We start from the raw sequence: 20,048 nt of genomic DNA on the forward strand, positions 1-20,048 counted from the left end.
CTAGAGTTCTCATTAGCCTGTCAACAATTAACAGTCTGGTGTGTTCTATAAGAAGGCATATCCGTTCGCCTTTTGATAATTATGTTGAGAAGGCCTACCAAACTGTATCAAACTTATCTGCAAACACTGCTGTAGGTCAGCAATAGGTTAATGTTAAAGTCGTCTGGGTTTTTGTACCACAGAATAAACTAGGAAACTGAACAATCACCAATGGTGGACTCCAGTGGTGAAAATACGCCACTTGGCGGAGTTAATTTCCCTGAAAAATTCCCTAAAACGCCGCGTGGCGTCGCCATTCTCACGTTACACGAACACACCCTACAAATAAGGTTGCGGATGTTGCGAAAACGGGTCAGTGTGTCTTGTACGGTCAGAAGGTGTCAGGCTTTGGATTCTGATTTTACCGATGAACTAAATATAATTTAAGTATTCAAAATCGAAATGTTTGTAGACTTTAAAGGTCACGAATATAAACAGCATACTAAATGACCTTCTGAGAGACTGGTCAATTCTTGGCGTCTTGGAGAAATGTAACATTTCTGTGTGAAGTGTAACGAAGACTGCAGTCGTTATGTGCAGACGTTAATATACAGAGAATGACCAGTTTACTTTAATTGCTCTAGTTTACTTAGAATAAATTACTTAATCAAATTTATGATAATACGCCTAGATCATTAATGCCCTTTATAAGGACAAGTAAACCGCATGTGTACTACGCTGTGAGCGAGTGTATGCTTTGTTTTGTGGATATGCCAGCAAGCCGGTCTCGTGTCCGAAGTTCTTGGACGTTGATACTAAAAATTAGGAAGAAAGTCAACCGGATCGCTTCTCCTCTTTAGTCTAACTCGCCATTTCAAAAAACGAATGAAGACGTACTATGCAATTATGCTGCAACCGCTAATTGATCGTTAAAGCAATGTACCATTTCGAAAAAATAATTCTATTTTAATATAATTGTAATAATATAATAATTATTATTTTCTTGTTGCATTATTGATATTATCTATCTATCTATCTATCTATCTATCTATCTATCTATCTATCTATCTATCTATCTATCTATCTATCTATCTATCTATCTATCTATCTATCTATCTATCTATCTATCTATCTATCTATCTATCTATCTATCTATCTATACTTCAATGTAAATGTTGAGACCAACGCTTATTGCTCGGGAATAAGAGTGTATCTGTGGTGGAGGCAGTGCTGCCATGTGGGAGGGGGGGGGCGAGCCTAAGCAGCGGCCACCGCACGAGCGAGCTCGAGACAGGGCACGCGCGTCACTTCTGTACGCTCGTGGGGAAATCAGGAGGCTCAAAACCAATAGTGGACACAATGGACTCGCAAAGCGACGGAGTTTACTTTGATTAACGCGCCGAACCTTTGATGAACACAAGAAACAAGGTAATGCCCTGCAGAGTGAAACGTTTTTTCGGTGATTTGGTGTATTTTCCTTGCCATCTTTGATTCAGAAAGAGAACAGTTATTTTGGACGGCATAAGATGCAGGAAGCGACGTAACCGAGCCTCGGCATCGGGCAGGCAGGGCCTGGCGGTTCCGCTGGGTCCTACTGTCGTGCTTTGACAAACCGCTGTTTGATAGCTGACACTCACACACCGCCACTGTTTAGTGCAGTATATCATTGTTATTACATTTCCGTTTTGCTATGTTTGTCGTGGCAGTCTTATATTTTGGGCACGAAAGAATAACCGGATAGTGAATGTCGTTTCGAAGTGGAAAAACCTTAGCTTCCCTAGACAAATAAGTGGCATCAGTAGCAGACTTGGCTCATAACAAAGCCTCCCATGTCAGTGTGTAAGCGGGCGCGTATTATTCTGTTATTGAATCGTGCAGACGCGTTTTGAATGAAGTCAAATGTAATCACGGCGCTCGCGCGTATTAGAGCGTTTGGAATCGCACCGCGTTTGAGTTGAACACAATTGTAGGAAATTTTGTAGCAGCCTATACGTGTGACACGTTAGAATTCTCAACAAATTTATTAATTTCCACAGTGAGTGTCTTAAAATGCTTATAAAATGGTTTTTTTTTTAATATTAACATATATTGTGCTTATTTGCTAAAATAAAAAAAATATTTATAAAAGGATTAGACGGACCATAACCGGTGCTGTGACTGTAAAGCGTGTCAGCGTGGTTAGCTGTCGGTAGCTCTCAAAAAAGCTGGTGCACGTAGGTGTATATGGCCTATAAAAATTATGAATAACAAAAGTGCCATTTTGAGGGCAGTTCAGAAGTACGTGCTTTCTTTGAATGTTTTCATTAAATTTTTGCAATGATTTTTGTCATTGCATGTTGACACTCGCCATACACCTTAGAGAAAATCCTAATTTTCGTGTTTGTAAAAGGTTGCTCAGGTTCTCACTATAGTTTCTATAGTTTATTTCTTCTATTATTTCTTTATTTATATAAATATTCAGTGTTGTGACTGACAGTGACCCCTGGTTTGTTTCTGCCTCCTGTATGTCTCTGCCACCGTGGGTGGGGGTTCTCTCAGGGGGTGAGGCAGGGGGCTATGTCGTTTAAGCTCCTCTCCACTACTGTTTGATTAACCATGATGAAGACCGAACCCCCATCCGGCGCCAACAGCAATGCTGGTGCACCAATCGGATCACGGAGCGCGTCCCCGCACCGAAACGCTTACGAGGCGGGAATCCAGGCCCTACAGCCAGCCAAAGATGGCAGCACCACCAACGGGGAGGACAGCAAGGAGGGGAAATCGCGAGTCCTGGGTCGCGGCCGCCGGTACGGTTCCAACGTCCACCGCATCAAGAACATGTTCATGCAGATGGGCTCTCCCGGGGACGAAGAGGAGTCGTTGAAGGTGAAGGACCAGGCTGTGCGGCTGTCCCTGCCCCGAGCGAGCAGCCTGAATGAGAACGTGGACCACAGCGCGCTGCTCAAGCTCGGCGCTACCGTCTCTGAGCGCGTCAGCCGCTTCGACGGCAGGGGCGAGGGCAGTTCGATCCGCGGACCCTCCACCGGCTACTCCAAGCTGCAGGAGACACGGAAGATCTTTGAGCAGCGCACCTTGCAAGAGAAGCAGGCCGCCACCAACCGCATCTTGCTGAAGAAGGAACGCGCCTCGGGCTTCCAGGACAGCCGTCTGGATGTGGTGGCAAGGTTCAACGGCAGCACGGAGGCCCTGGACAGGCTGGACGCCGAGGCCGGTCCTGCGGAGGCCGTGTCCCCTACTGTCAGTCAGCTGAGCGCCGTCTTCGAGAAGGCCGAGCTGCGCAACAGTTTCGGCCGGCCGTCGTCGACCTCGCCGCTGCCCTCTCGTGGTGCTGGTTCCACCCCAGGGAGGGTGGGTGGTGCCAGCTCGAAATTCATCCCCAAAAAGGTGCGAACTCTCCCCCAGGCGGGGAGCCAAGAGAAACCTGATGGACAGGAGGCTGCTCCGGGAAGTCCCAGGAGGACGGGTTGCCAAGCCGATGCCCCCGGGAACAAACCACCGGTGGGCGCCTCATCCGGTCCCCCTACGGAGCTGGAGAAAGAGTGGCCAAAGGAGCCTTGGGAGACCTCTGACCCCAACGAGGCGGAGGAGCCCAAACCAGGAGAATGTGACGCCTCCGGCCCTGGTGGCCAGGATGCAGGCAGCAGGCTGGTGCGCGCGGAGGTCCACGCCTCGCTGGAGAACGGGGACACGGACGGCGGCTGTGAGGATGTCAAGCAGAAGGACGAGGGCAGGTCAGCCTCGGGAGACGCCTGCCTCCAAGGGGAGGAAGCAGCCGAGGAAGACTCCCATAAGGAGGATTACTCCGAGGCCGACCTTGTGGACATCAGCGCCTACAGTGGCATCGGCGAGGATTCCGGCGGGAGTCAGCTGGACGAGGATGAGGAGGCAGACGATGACGAAGCCTACGAACCCGAGTCCAGCTGTACAGAAATCCCGGGGCTGCCAAACGAGGACGAGACTCCGCCCAGCCGGAAGATTCGCTTCAGCACGGGGCCCATAAAGGTGAGCGCCTGAAACCAAATCACAGCTTGAACGAAGAACACTTTAACCAAAGGTTTACTGCAGCGATTCATTTGATAGTAGTAATAGTAATAGTAGGAGTTTACCCTCTGGGTTAATGAAAGCACACAGTGCAGCCTATCAACCAGCAGGAAAGACTTTCAGGTAATAAGTTGTGCAGACCAGAAAATCTGTGCTCACATTTAATGCTAGATTTTTGTGCTGACTGATCGCAAATATTTCTGCATTTCAAACTAGTGTTCCTGCTTCTTGATTCATCAGAGGCGTTTCCAGGGTGTTCCATGGTGTGTTGAAATCTGAGCTGAAACAGTTTTGTCAAGATCAGCCCAAATGCTTTGTGTATCAGTCATTTAGTATTTTAAGCCTGCATCATAACCGTGTCATACATGAACTACATTGTTGTTAACATCTGTGCCGTCTGTGACAGTTTTAAGGTTCAAAGGACAGTGTGTGGATAAAATTCCATTGCTGCAATGTACACCAAAGCAGCCCTGTACCAGCCCTGTACATAAGGTACATCAGAGCCAATATGCCCATTAGTGACTGACAGCATGTGGTGTCTGTAGCTGGCAGGTGTGAGCTGCATGTGTTTGTGTGGCCCAGCTCTGCTACTACCAGCCCTGTTTCTTGGGGTTCCAGAGCACTGCTTCCTCCTCCGCTTCCTTTGAGGATCACATGGTTGCGCCCTGTGCCCTCTTACCAGGACTACAACCCCGCCATCTGGGTGCTCAAAAAGATTCAGCTCTTTTTTTCCTCTGCCAGTAGTTTACCGCAGTGACAGGATATGAAATCGTCGAAGCCAATAATAGATCCACTTTTGTTTTCTGTAAAAGAACAGTCTCGGTCTTAAGTAATCGTTTCATATCTCTCTTTTCAGAGGGTGTGGGAGAGGGCAGGGTGTAACCTGGCCCCAGAGTGCCCGGGGGCCTGTGCCTCTGGATGCTTCTCTGGCTAGCACTTCTGTCAAACCAGTACAGTAGCATCTGGCATTAGCGCACCCATCGGTGTAATGGGCGTGCCATGACTGAGCTGTCACAGTGCAGTGAGCTCTTGTGGTGTCCTGGGGCAGCAGTCAGACCTGTGCACAGAGGTTTGTCATGAATAGCTCCTCGCTAGCTCACCACCGATACTGCTAATCACAACTTGTGCAGCCTGTTTTCAAGCCATGGCAGGGCAGCATAGCCTAAACGACCAGTGCTGCCTTTGGAGGGTGAAACCCCTATTGCACAAAGGGGTTCAGTTTGGGAAGGCAGAGTAACCGTGAGAGGGTTGAGGATTCCGCCTCATGTGTAGAATGTTTGTGGTATGATGTTCTGTATTGTTGGAGCACAATGAAGAGATTTTTATGTATGGCATTTGTATATGTAATTTGTAGTGACATTACAAAAGTCTTCAAAATGTTGGCACATGAAAACTGAGAGTTACAGACCAAGGAAATGAAACAAATCCACGTGTGTGTGTTGACAATGTGTGTCCTATTCTGACCAAGCCTTACACACAGAAACAGAAACAGCAAGCCGGTCTCAGATCCTCAGTCTGAGGCCAGTGCCATGGTGCCCTGGGGCAACTGAAGTGCCCCGAAGGCAGCTCAAGTGCCCTGATTTGCTGATTCTTTTCGTTGTCAGAGCTCAGACTGGGTCCTGCTGGGTCCTGCTCAGACTGGGTCCTGCTAGGTGTGTTCCCATAGCGTTGCAGGCACAGGCTGCTTAAGACCACGCTGCGAAATGTGATATTGCAATGTGTAGATAACTTGTTTGATGCGTGTGCCAGAGGACTTCTTGCTTCATAATCATTTCAGAAATTCTCTGTAAACGAAAATACATGGGTCAGTTAAATGCTCGAGGATCCTCCGGTCACATCTCGTGTTATTGTGGAGAAAGTTGGTAGGGATGCTAATGTTGTGGTCTGCTCCTTTCATGGACTGTTAGGCTATTTCCATGGATACATCAGTGCTGGCATTCTGCTGTTGACGTGTGTTGGGCTGAGTCTTGTGCCCGGGGCTGTGTGAATGGCACAGAGACTCATAGCCTGGAAGCAGGCGGCTTTACTGGGTGCACAGTGAATGTGCCACTGCAAACGCACCTCCAGGAATCCCACTGACAGGGGCACTACTCTCCAAAGGCTGTTCACTGTGGGCCATCTACACACCCGCAGTTCTCCTTGTGACTTTCATGTCACGTCACAGAATAATTAAAGGGTACCAGATCCCTGTTCACACGCTGAGCTAAGACCTGCTTTCACTACACACGTCATAACCACGAGTTTCGAGAGACAAATGAGAAAGTTGAACGGCCATCTTCCAGTGGTTCTATCGTTTGGTGCCCTCTGTCTTTCATTAGAGCTGCCGGTTGGCTTCTCCTCCGTCCCTCTGGTATTGTGCTCTGTCCCAGGCTCATCTGTGAGCTCTTATCTCCCAGCTGTAAAGAGCAGCAGGATTGTGGGCCTGCCTCTCCGAGAAAACACCTCCACAGCCCCGCAGAACCACTGCAGACATGTCCCGCACGGACGAGGACGAGAGGGAGGGAGCTGGCGTGCTCTCTGCCCCGTTGGTACTTGTGGTTTGCGCGTTTGCTGCCTCGAACGTGTCCGTGCGGAGTTCTTGCCTGTGTGCTCAGCTCAGGGGCCAAGTTCCCTTTTAACTGCTTCCTGATTACACCCAGCCCTGGGCGATCCCTCTCAAAGACAGGAAAAGCTCTGACTGGCAAAGGGAAGGAGCTAGCTTAGCAGCTCTGCTGGAAGGCGAGCTTTCTGCACAGGTCTGAGAACAGAGCGACGCTTTTTTTGTCCGGCTGTTCGGTTTAAGGCGAGGGGCCGAGGTAGAGGAGTCTGATTCTGTAGCTGGCAGGCTGGACAGTCTGGAGGATGGACTTGTAATGGGGCAGGAGATGTACCTCACATTTCTGAGAGTGTACAGATAAAGGGCCTGATGATGACTCCTGAGACTCTAGAATCTGTGTCTGTGCATAAGATTTAGTTCTACCGGGCCGAGATTCAATGAGTTTGTGTGAGCTTCCATTGGTATGTAGCACTCACTAATATTACTGCTAGTGTCACATTCTTCACACAAGCGACAACAGCTACAGGCAATTCTTTATTCTGTGTTATATATGAGTGACAGTTGTCCTGTTGTGACTCAATTCTGGTGTTATATAAGGGAAAGTGGGAGCAAGTGATTGGTGTTAAGTAGTAGCTCTGTTACTGCTCGAGTGCCAACGTTTAACCTGTAGGCAGTGTAATGTAACATGAATATGTAGCGTCTTCTAAACTTTGTAATGTAATGTAATGGAGTCTTTGTCTGGCAAAGGTAATGTTCACACACACGTGTGAACCCTTCTCTTCAGCATGCCATCAGATGGCAGGTGTGCACAAACGCTGCATCCTGTAAACAGATTAAGAGCATACCTACTGTTAAAAATAGCACACATTTAATCATGAGAGAAAGCCTTAGTCTGTGCTACACATGCAGGTTCAGGAACGTCCCGATTGACCCTGAGTAGAACACTGAATTAGAGTGGCTTGTGTAGTAATGGTCTTGTGATTGTGTGTACGAGTAACTGCAGTTATTTCCAATCTCAGATTATCTTCTGGAATATGGAGACGCAAATGCACTATATTTTTACTAGACTGGTTTTGTCAGCAGGATGTTCACTGATTGTTGTCAGAACTGTTCTGCAGTCTTTTTGAGGGAGTGAAGGCCAAATGCCCCATGTACCTTAACCCTGAAGACACCAGCCCAGTAACCCTGCTGATCTTCAGATGCTGCATAACCACGCCATGCACCGCAGAAATGGTCAGATCTTGTAAGATGGTTTTTTTTTTTTGCTTTCTGAGGTTTTGTATTTTACATTGTAGCATACTGCATACATGGAATAATTCACATTACAGAACATCATATCGAAGTGATGTAGCGTGAATAATCGTATGTAAATTGAAATAAGGTTAGTGTTGCAATTATTGAAATTATTTGTGGTTATCTTTCACTCTGAACTTTACTCTGCATTTCCTTAGTATGTATAAAGATTACATAGACGCCTCTGAAATTTTAAACTGTGAAGTGCAGTTATGTCAGTAAAGCAGTGAAATAAATGTGGGAGAATTTCCTTTCCATCTCTACCTCAAACTGAGTCACACTTAGTCATGAGCGTTACGGTTCAAAATTAGTTTTTTCATTATGTTTCTCACTTGTAATGAGAAACTCACTTTTTTCATTCTCGTTTCACTCTTCCTGGGTTGCTTTTTCTTTCTTATTTTATCCCAGTGTGAATGTTTAGCAGAGTGTGTGACACTAGCCACTAGTGAAATCTCAGTGCCCGCCATTTGAGGAAAAGAACATGTGTGTTTTGCAGTGGAACAAATGAGGGAGCCCAGTAATGATCTCAGCGCTTTCGTGAGAACTGGGCAGTCTGGCTCCAGCCTCGACTACAGACCTCTCAATGGTGTCCTGATCTGGCCTCAGCCTGAAGCCATCAAGGGCAGAAGAGTCATGCCCATTGAATCAGTGACCTCTTTTTCCACAGAAGTGCTGTCAAGATCAAAACCACCGAAACCTTCGCATACATACACATTTTTTCGACTTGGCTTGGTAGGCTTGAGCTGATGGGTAGCATCATGCTTCAGCACTGTGTCAGTTTTGGCTCAGCAGTTAGCAGTGCCGTTTGTGGTGGAGATGACTACGCATATCTTGCTAGCCAACGCGTTTGCTTCATATCTATGGGAGTGTTGAACCTAGTTAGAGACTTTGGCTTTGAGTAGTGATAGATGGGGAGCATTTTAGAGTCCTAAATGTTAGATGAATTATTGGACAAAACAACACTGAGGATTGACTATCTTAGTTTTGTAGGCCTGGGTAGTTTCAGGTGTTACCATTGATTGATATATGACCATATTTTGATAAATAGCTCTGTCCAACCTTTTAATAAGTGGCTGACTTCAGAAGCACAAACTATAGCTGTTATCCTTACGAAAGAGCAGGTAAAATGAATTAATGTGTTATGTGGTTTACTCTAAATGGCTTTAGTCTTAGTCACTGACAACCAGACGTCCTTGCTTGCTTGCAAGTGCTGGACACTTTACCAAAGACCTTTTTTAATGAAATCTTAACTGTTTTTAATTTTCTCTCTCTCTCTGTGTTTGAGCCGCTATTTTAGATGGTCGTGTCTGATCCGCTAAAAGGCTGCAGGTCTAATGACCACTGCACTAGCCCTTCAGAGCGTGATTTATCTTTCTCACATTTCCAGTTGTGTGTGATTGTATGACTAGAGGACTGGAGGTCTCACAGAGCCTATTTTGCATCCTCTTGTGTTGCTATTTGTAAGTGCAAATCAGAATTATTAAGAACACTGCAGCAGACTTATTTGGTACTTCATAAGTCTTGGTACTTAAGAGTTATGTTTATATTGCAACAAGAAATTGTTGTGTTATGTGAATCATATTTCTCAACATTTTCATCATTTGCCATCATTTGACTTTTTATACCCTAATTTCATTTGGCATGTGGGCTGAAAGGGTTGATTGACATGCCTGGAATTGAATTACCTTGTGTCATTTGTGTTGGTTACACCGCTGCGTTTTCAAATGTGGCCTCGGTACCCTGACGTGGTTCCTCTGGTGTCCAGATTCAGCCCATGTGTTTTTTTTTTCTCTTGTCAATTATGGAGTGAGGAGATATAAAAGAAGGTCACAGAAGAAATAGATGATGGCTACAGGCAGGAAGACATGGCAGCCACCAGACCACAGGCTCCTTCTCTTATCTCCCTCTTCTGATAAGGTCCCTACACATTTTTTGCTGTCTTCCTCACATGGATGTTTAGCAAGGGCACTGGGAGCGACACAGTTCAACTTTGGTCTTTTACAGGAAGTGACGGAGAAATACCACACCGTGCCAAGAATTTTGCTGCAGCGTGCGTTCTCTCTAGGCTTTAACAGCATCTTTTATCTCTGAAGTGCGAGAGAACTCCAGTTCATTTTACCGAACCGTGCGATGGCTTTCGGAGCATGACAGCTGCATCTGGTGTGATGGCTGAATACAAACGGCTTCCAAGGTGCTGTGTGTGCATGTGTGTGATGACTTCGGGTTTTGTAAGGAGAGGTTGATTAGGTACGAGACCTCAGATCTTAGCGGCCCACTCCCATCCTCCTGTGATCTTGCTGGACCCCATCCTGTGCTGCGGTGCTCGTCCACAATGCTGGCATCATCGTGGAGTTTGATCTGGGCGGAAGACGCACTTCCTTCCAAAGATGCCCTTTTGATTTCCACCATATGCGCATGTGTGTGTTTTACATTGTGCTGTTACATCGGCCCATTTATTTTTTGTCTGCCTGCCATTACAGGGTTCTCTGTAATGCAATAAACATGTGCATCTTTGCATTACTTTATATTTTATACAGTCCATTGGCTAATTCTGTTTCTTCATTACAGTGGGTTTTGTGAGTCTACGAACTAAATGAGCCATCTTTATAAAATATTTTATGTGTTTCCATATTCAGGCTGCCAAAATAATGTTTGAAGGTACTGGAGATGATAGTGTATTTTTGAGCGTTTTTGTGTGTGCTAAACTCCCATTGTATTATTTCATTGAGCATGTGTACATTACCCTTGTGGGTCTGTTTTTAACTGTTGGATCTGGCTTGCTCTCTGGGAACATTCAGGCCTTGACAAAGCTGCTTTGTGACCATATTGGCCATAAAAAAGTGCTACAAAATATAATTTAACTAAACTGAATTGGTTTGTCAGTGCAGCATAAGAACTAAGGTACATTGTCCATAACTAGGCCTTTGGCATGAGCACATTGTTTTCATGCAAAGTTGGCAAAATGAGCAACTTCACTGGGATGAACATAACCCAGAGTGGGATGGTGGATTTCTTTATTCCTTCAGAGCAGCTTTTGATCATTTTCCTTCTGCTGAAATGGAAACAGTTGTGAACTTAATGCCAAGTGTCCCAAGGTCACCAGCAGAGGACAGACACAGTGAAACAAATGTATGAATGTGTGAGTTCTCTCTCTCTCTCTCTCTCTCTCTCTCTCTCTCTCTCTCTCTCTCTCTCTCTCTCTCTCTCTCTCTCTCTCTCTCTCTCTCTCTCTCTCCTTGCTGTTATATAAGCATGTAAAGAGCCAGGCGACGCACACATGCCAGTCAAAATTTTTGCATTGTCATTGGCTGCTGTCCTAATGCATTGGACACAACTTGCCAGAAGCGTCGGAGTGATTCTTCTGTTCACTGTCTGGAGTCTCTAATCTCATCTGCCTAGCACAACCAAACCTGAATCATGCTTAATTGTTTTTGCCTCATAGTCCACTTTGATGGAGGGTTCTTATGCATAAAGCGCACTTGTATGGCCGGGGAGCCACACATCCGCAGGGCAGCCGCACTAGTTTTGAGGTTATCACTCGTGTTTTAGCTGCACTGCTAGCTGTTGTTCTTTCACACAAGAGATTTGGTAAGGGCTGGCAAGATACCGTTGTTGTGAAGGTCAGACACACACAAACACACATTGAGACAGAAACAGGAAGTTATGGGATGCCACCCACTCAGCAACTCTGACCTGCTTGCTTTCACTTTACATGATGGTAAAAATGCAAAACCAGGAACGTTTTTCCCAGACAAAGATTTATCTTCGTAATGGGGTGCCTACTCAACCAGACTACATCGTTCTCTTTGTTCTCTTAGATTATTGTGTCATGTAATTGACAGCCAAGCTACTAGCTCTGTTCCCCATGAGATCCTTCTGGGTGTAGCTGAATGCTAAGGGCAGTTTGGCTGTTGCATGGGCTGGACTGGCTCTTGGTTTTATACTTGTTCTCTAAATGCTTTAAGCCATGCTCTCTGACAGCTTGCTCTTTCTTGCCTTGGCTCATGCTGTTCTAGGGTGGAAAGGCACCCTTTGACCCCACCCCCATTAAAGACAGTAAGCACACTGTAGCCTCTGTTCTCACACACTTCCCCTCCTCTGATGCCCTTTCCACTGCACACTCTCTCTTTCACTCTCTCTTACGCCTCCACTACGCCCCCTTGCAGATATGGTCACTGTAATCTTGTGCTTCTAAATATATCTCCCCATTCTGAGTTATTAGCCCCAGTCTCCCAATCTCTCCCTCCAGTCTCCCAGTCTCTCTCTCCAGTCTCCCAGTCTCTCCCTCCAGTCTCCCAGTCTCTCCCTCCAGTCTCCCAGTCTCTCCCTCCAGTCTCCCAATCTCTCCCTCCAGTCTCCCAGTCTCTCCCTCCAGTCTCCCAGTCTCTCCCTCCAGTCTCCCAGTCTCTCTCTCCAGTCTCCCAGTCTCTCCCTCAAGTCTCCCAGTCTCTCCCTCCAGTCTCCCAGTCTCTCCCTCCAGTCTCCCAGTCTCTCTCTCCAGTCTCCCAGTCTCTCCCTCCAGTCTCCCAGTCTCTCCCTCCAGTCTCCCAGTCTCTCCCTCCAGTCTCCCAATCTCTCCCTCCAGTCTCCCAGTCTCTCCCTCCAGTCTCCCAGTCTCTCCCTCCAGTCTCCCAGTCTCTCTCTCCAGTCTCCCAGTCTCTCTCTCCAGTCTCCCAGTCTCTCTCTCCAGTCTCGCAGTCTCTCTCTCCAGTCTCCCAGTCTCTCCCTCAAGTCTCCCAGTCTCTCCCTCCAGTCTCCCAGTCTCTCTCTCCAGTCTCGCAGTCTCTCTCTCCAGTCTCCCAGTCTCTCCCTCAAGTCTCCCAATCTCTCCCTCCAGTCTCCCAGTCTCTCCCTCCAGTCTCCCAGTCTCTCCCTCCAGTCTCCCAGTCTCTCTCTCCAGTCTCCCAGTCTCTCCCTCCAGTCTCCCAGTCTCTCCCTCCAGTCTCCCAGTCTCTCCCTCCAGTCTCCCAATCTCTCCCTCCAGTCTCCCAGTCTCTCCCTCCAGTCTCCCAGTCTCTCCCTCCAGTCTCCCAGTCTCTCTCTCCAGTCTCCCAGTCTCTCTCTCCAGTCTCCCAGTCTCTCTCTCCAGTCTCGCAGTCTCTCTCTCCAGTCTCCCAGTCTCTCCCTCAAGTCTCCCAGTCTCTCCCTCCAGTCTCCCAGTCTCTCTCTCCAGTCTCGCAGTCTCTCTCTCCAGTCTCCCAGTCTCTCCCTCAAGTCTCCCAATCTCTCCCTCCAGTCTCCCAGTCTCTCCCTCCAGTCTCCCAGTCTCTCCCTCCAGTCTCCCAGTCTCTCTCTCCAGTCTCCCAGTCTCTCTCTCCAGTCTCCCAGTCTCTCTCTCCAGTCTCGCAGTCTCTCCCTCCAGTCTCCCAGTCTCTCTCTCCAGTCTCTCCCTCCAGTCTCTTCCACCTACTCCTGTCTTCGTGTTGCCCCTCCATGACCTTTCTTGCCCCCAGTGGAACAGCCTGCTTGCCCCTGTGAGTCTCTTTGTGTCTGTACACCTACAGTGTACAGCACACGTGACACAACAAGAGTGCACACAGGTCCAGCTGCAGGCTCAGGAGTTTAGTGAGGTCCATACGGGAGAAACGTCACGTACTGAACCACACTACTGAACCTGAGTAGGCCTACTCTCCTGCTCTCTACTCACAGTTACTCTTCATTATATCCAAAATGTCGGTTAAATTCTTCAAACCACATCCTCCATCCTTTACCTTTCACCATCTGAACATTGAACGCAAAATTATATAGACCGGTGTATTTCTGTTTACACTTTTTTTTTCTGTTTACACAACTATTACTAGTTGTTACATTATTGTTATTGCGCTTCTATGCAAACTGTTATTGCATTACTATAACTATAATCACACTAGGTTTTATTTAGTTAATTATTTAACGTTTAAATAATTTGTTGTTTAACTTTAATAAATACATTATCAATGTATGAATCAATTTACAATTCCAGGTGAAAATATAAACAGAGCTACACTACACAGATGTACAGCTTCGGTTGTGATGTTTATCGGCTGTAGATGTATGAACAAAAATCTTTTATGTTCATGGATTTTAACACATTGTCGCTTACAATTCATGATTTGATTATACTGGCAATGATGAGAGTAAAAATGTCATGTGCCTTTGGGCAGTTCTAGTTTACCACTTAAGTATGAATGACAAATACATGACAATTACAGGTTTTGGAATGCAATTTTTTATGTGGCTTAGGATACTCCTAAGTACTTCACCAAAATGTCGGAATGGCACTGTTTCCATATTCAGTTATATGAGATAATTACAGATGTAGGGGTGAAATGATTCTGAAACCACCAGACCTCAGTGTCATCATAGCTAGTTATGGCCGTGAGAATGCATATGTGCAACATAAACCGAGGATACAGACTTAGAAGAGGATACAGACCGGTGTTAGAGGAGGATACAGACTGGTGTTAGAGGAGAATACACACTGGTGTTAGAGGAGGATACAGACTGGTGTTAGAGGAGGATACAGACTGGTGTTAGAGGAGAATACACACTGGTGTTAGAGGAGGATACAGACTGGTGTTAGAGTAGAATACAGACTGCCTGTTAGAAGAGGATACAGACTGGTGTTAGAGGAGGATACAGACTGGTGTTAGAGGAGGATACAGACTGGTGTTAGAAGAGGATACAGACTGCCTGTTAGAAGAGGATACAGACTGGTGTTAGAGGAGGATACAGACTGGTGTTAGAGGAGAATACAGACTGGTGTTAGAGGAGAATACAGACTGGTGTTAGAGGAGGATACACACTGGTGTTAGAGGAGGATACAGACTGGTGTTAGAGGAGAATACAGACTGCCTGTTAGAAGAGGATACACACTGGTGTTAGAGGAGGATACACACTGGTGTTAGAGGAGGATACAGACTGGTGTTAGAGGAGGGAGGAGGACACAGACTGGTGTTAGAGGAGAATACAGACTGGTGTTAGAGGAGAATACAGACTGGTGTTAGAGGAGGATACAAACTGGTGTTAGAGGAGGATACAGACTGGTGTTAGAGGAGAATACAGACTGGTGTTAGAGGAGAATACAGACTGGTGTTAGAGGAGGATACACACTGGTGTTAGAGGAGGATACAGACTGGGGTTAGAGGAGAATACAGACTGCCTGTTAGAAGAGGATACAGACTGGTGTTAGAGGATGATACAGACTGGTGTTAGAGGAGAATACAGACTGGTGTTAGAGGAGGATACACATTGGTGTTAGAGGAGGATACACACTGGTGTTAGAGGAGGATACAGACTGGTGTTAGAGGAGAATACAGACTGCCTGTTAGAAGAGGATACAGACTGGTGTTAGAGGAGGACACAGACTGGTGTTAGAGGAGAATACAGACTGGTGTTAGAGGAGGATACACACTGGTGTTAGAGGAGAATACAGACTGGTGTTAGAGGAGAATACAGACTGGTGTTAGAGGAGGATACAGACTGGTGTTAGAGGAGAATACAGACTGGTGTTAGAGGAGAATACAGACTGGTGTTAGAGGAGGATACAGACTGGTGTTAGAGGAGAATACAGACTGGTGTTAGAGGAGAATACAGACTGGTGTTAGAGCAGGATACAGACTGGTGTTAGAGGAGAATACAGACTGCCTGTTAGAAGAGGATACAGACTGGTGTTAGAGGAGGATACACACTGGTGTTAGAGGAGGATACACAATGGTGTTAGATGAGGATACACAATGGTGTTAGATGAGAATACAGACTGCCTGTTAGAAGAGGATACAGACTGGTGTTAGAGGAGGATACACACTGGTGTTAGAGGAGGATACACACTGGTGTTAGAGGAGGATACAGACTGGTGTTAGAGGAGGATACAGACTGGTGTTAGAGGAGGATACAGACTGGTGTTAGAGGAGGATACAGACTGGTGTTAGAGGAGGATACAGACTGGTGTTAGAGGAGGATACACACTGGTGTTAGATGAGGATACAGACTGGTGATAGAGGAGGATACAGACTGGTGTTAGAGGAGGATACAGACTGGTATTAGAGGAGAATACAGACTGCCTGTTAGAAGAGGATACAGACTGGTATTAGAGGAGAATACAGACTGGTGTTAGAGCTCGCATGCTTATGCTTTTAATGTACAACTGCCCTCTCCCTCTGTCCCCATCACCCTAATCACTTCCCCTTTTGTTTAACTCGGCCATCATGAGGGCTAACCGCTGTTTGGTAAGGAAGGGCAGGTGTGGCCCGGGGGACGAGTAGGGAGGTGTGGGAGTAGGAGGGGGAGGAGTGGGGAAGTGTGGGGGGTAGGAGGGGGAGGAGTGGGGAGGTGTGGGGGGTAGGAGGGGGACGAGTGGGGAGGTGTGGGGGGTAGGAGGGGGAGGAGTGGGGAGGTGTGGGGGGTAGGAGGGGGAGGAGTAGGGAGGTGTGGGGGGGAGGAGTGGGGGTTTGGGGGGGGGCTGGGAGGTGTTAACCCGGAAACAGCATACTACTCCTCCATAATTAATTCATGCAGCCAATTGTTGTGGATGTGTTTCTTTTAACAGACATGTAATAAAGAACCCCCCCCCAGGCACACACTCTCACACACACACACGCGCACACACAAAACACACCAAGCCCCAGTCCTCTGTGTGCTTTTATATTGGACTCTGAAATAAGCTTTGTGCTGTTATGTGCTGGGTGTGTTGGTGCCCTGGGGGAGCGTCGGCTGGACGTTGCCGTGCTGCAGCTGGCTGGACGTTACCGTGTTGGTGGTGCGGTGGGCCGTTCTGTGGGAGATGTGTGGAACGGACCATGCTGAATCACAGCCTACACCACATTACTCAGTCTGAGTGAACGCACGTTTGAAACTAAAGAAGCTACATATTGAGTAGGTTAGATTTTCCTGCAGATCAATAGCAAAGGTAGAGCTAGTCGAAGATATACCGTGGTGGTGTGGCTGGCAGCCTGGGCCTGGTGTAGACCTGTTTCAGTATGAGCATGGGCCCACAAGAGTGACGGAAGCCACTGCCATAGTAGTTCCAGCATCCTTCTGGGAAGACGTATGAGAAGAAAATACTAGATCACTAGCTCTAAATGCAGAATCTGTCAAAATCAGCATCTAGTTTTTGGAAACACATGATCTTATGCAATCACTCATCACACAGATTACCATTTAACTTCCTTATAACTATTAACTACATCTTGTCTAATCAAATGTTAAATGCAGTCATCATCCAGTCAGATCAGGGGGAGCAAACGTATGAAGTTCTTTAATGCATGTAAGCCTAGATCTTCACACAGATTAGCCACCACATCCAGGCAGATTACAACGTTATGGCTCATTGCCTCCAGTGCCTGGGTGCCAGCGTGGGTCTTCACGTCTGAGTGGGTCACAGGGTTCAGGCTTCTGCTGTCCATTGACGTTATTGGCTGTGGCGGTGCATATCTGAGGGTGATTTTACTCAGGGGGAAGAGTCGAGAGGAAGCGGGCTCTGCTGGCCCTCGGGCTGGCCCGGTTCTCACAGCTCTGCTTCGGACGATGTGCCCTGTGGGAGTGGCTTGTGATGACCGAGGCTGAGCGAGGAAGACAAGAAGGGGAGGGGGCGAAAGAGGACGAAGGACGAAAGGCGGTGCAGTGTTGGAGTGGTGATGGAGGAGAGGAGGGAGGTGTTGATGAATGGAGGCGAGTGGGGAGGTGAGAGGCAGCAGGAGGGTGGAGAACCCACATGTGAGGGTGGAGAACCCACATCTGACTCCATTCTGGCTACAGGAAATGATACCTGCATCAGGTATCTTTGTCTGCACTGAAGGCTTCATCAGCTCACTGTTAACAAAGATTCTGTATGACCCCACTAGATGAATGATGTCATCAGTGTTAAAATATCCCTACAGCACTGTTCTATGCTAGAATACTAGAACGGTTGTGTCTTTTTATGTGTCTTTATGTGTTTGTGCAGACTACTTTAGTTTCAGATTATTACAGCAGTTATTCAAGAAAACGGCCAGAGGTTGGCTAGAAATCCACACTGAGCTGTTGTAGTTTAGTGCTGTGAAGTGTCTGCTATGAAGTGAACGAAGATGGATGTTTGTTTGGATGGGTTCTGTTTTGGGTTCTCGGGGATGTAGCTTGTTGGGGTCAGTGTAGCTTGGATTGGTCAGTGGTAGATAAAGTCACTCTCTGTTCCCTCTGGCCATGCTGTGCCATTCCTAAATAGGATAAACACTTTAAGTACTTTAAACACTACAAACAACGTCTGTTTTTTCACCTTTTTGAAAGATGAAGGTATGTTTTTTTTTTTCAGTTTTAAGGATATTGGCATCATCTCTGTGGTTTCATTACTCTGTCTCCTGCTGGTTTATCCATCATTAGTCATTAAATAGAGAGATCCTATTCCTTGTGTGTGTGTGTGTGTGTGTGTGTGTGTGTGTGTGTGTGTGTGTGTGTGTGTGTGTGTGTGTGTGTGTGTAGGGGGGTTGTGTGTGTGTGTGTGTGTGTGTGTGTGTGTAGGGGGGGTTGTGTGTGTGTGTGGGGTTGTGTGTGTGTGTGTGTGTGTGTGTGTGTGTGTGTGTGTGTCTGTGTGTCTGTGTGTCTGTGTGTCCCCTGTAGTCTAACGGTGACTATGTCAGCTATTGTTTATTCCTGCCAACCTGCCACTATGGAGCAGCAGACCATGCTTATCAGCACTGTGACACAATTATGTTACATGTTTGTGTGTGCGTGCACGTGTGTTTGTGTGCGAGAGTGAAAGTGTGTGTGTGTGGGTGTGTTTGTGTGTATGTGGGTGTATATGTGTGCATGCGTGTGTGTGTGTATGCGTGTGTGCACAGATCTACACTTTAGTGACATTGTGTATTTCTTTTCATATCCAAACACCATAAACATTGACTATATTGCCAGTTTTCCTCTGCATCTCTCACAGAGGTAAGCAGCCCTCCCTCTCTCTGAAGTGTTTTATTTTTGCTCTGCAAAGCCATGACTGTCAAGACTGAGGAGACAGTGTAGAATGCTAAATACATTACAAAATCTGTTTCCTGTGAGTATTCATGAGTGTCCTCTGACTATAGTGATCAACACTACAGAATACATTGAATGCATGTTGTATGTTTGAAATCTTATCCAGAAGCACTTCTCGTGTATGTGAATTTCTATTTGTTGTCTGTTCTAATTTTTGCTTCACTCTCTGTGACTCGTACAGACGTAGCCGTTGTGTAGTTTCCCGTTGAACATAACGCTGATCATAATCCACAACTTCCTGTTGTGGTAGCTGGCTTCCTGTTTCTTCTTTGGTCACAGCCCATATGATCTTGAGAAAGAGCAAGGCCTCACTTCACTTAGCAGCTTGTTCTGATTCAAGAAGTGGGACGATGTCTTTAACCATAACCTCACAAACACCTCCTGGTAGGAACTATCTGTATTTAAAGGCATACAAGAGACACAGATTTGAATCAGCATCCTGAATCTGTGATACAGCCAACGGTGAAGTGGGAGGTGTTTGTGAACACACCGAAGGCATTTCTGAGATATTGCGTATATGATTATAGTTATAGAGAATGAATAGAGAGGTAATAGGTGTCTAAGCACATCCAGCACTCTTTCCCTCTCTTTTTTTTCGCTCCCCTTTGTTCCTTCTCTCTTTCCCTTTTCATTTTTCTTTTCATGCATGTTCTCTCTCTCTTGCCATCTCTCTCCCTCTCTCTCTCTCTCGCTCTCCCTCTCTCTCCCTCTCTGTCTCTCTCCCTTTCTCTCCCTTGCCATCTCTCTCTCTCTCTCTCTCTCTCTCTCTCTCTCTCTCTCTCTCTCTCTCTCTCTCTCTCTCTCTCTCTCTCTCTCTCTCTCTCTGTTCTATGTGTGGGTGAGCGCTAGCAGCCCACCCTACAGTGTAATCACATGCATGCTTTTTCTTCTTTGTTTCCAGAGTTACAAGAGGCTTGTGATTACAGACTGTAATTAATGGACTAAACCCACCATGCTAAGAATAGTTGTTGTATGCTCCTAAAATGCCTAGGGGCTCTCCTTTGAGCTTGGTGTGTGTGTGTGTGTGTGTGTGTGTGTGTGTGTGTGTGTGTGTGTGTGTGTGTGTGTGTGTGTGTGTGTGTGTGTGTGTGTGTGTGTGTGTGTGTGTGTGTGTGTGTGTGTGTGTGTCTGCGTCTGCGTCTGCGTCTGCGTCTGCATGTGTGCATTATGACCTGTCTATTCATATAGGGGATCTCCATAGCAACCGGGCTAGGAGTGT

General features: G+C 46.8%; 1 protein-coding gene across 1 annotated transcript in view; it reads left to right on the forward strand.

The window, feature by feature from the left end:
* The first annotated feature begins 1,251 nt into the window (after window positions 1-1,251).
* Window positions 1,252-20,048, forward strand: part of ppp1r9ba (protein phosphatase 1, regulatory subunit 9Ba) — a 36,932-nt gene continuing 18,135 nt past the window's right edge. Inside the window, exons 1-2 of the mRNA XM_076996871.1 lie at window positions 1,252-1,407; window positions 2,518-3,981. Coding sequence (XP_076852986.1) covers window positions 2,575-3,981 — 1,407 coding nt within the window. The 5' untranslated portion in view covers window positions 1,252-1,407; window positions 2,518-2,574. The remainder of the gene's footprint in view (window positions 1,408-2,517; window positions 3,982-20,048) is intronic.

Source organism: Brachyhypopomus gauderio, chromosome 2 (genome assembly GCF_052324685.1).
Source record: "Brachyhypopomus gauderio isolate BG-103 chromosome 2, BGAUD_0.2, whole genome shotgun sequence".
NCBI classification, from domain to species: domain Eukaryota; kingdom Metazoa; phylum Chordata; class Actinopteri; order Gymnotiformes; family Hypopomidae; genus Brachyhypopomus; species Brachyhypopomus gauderio.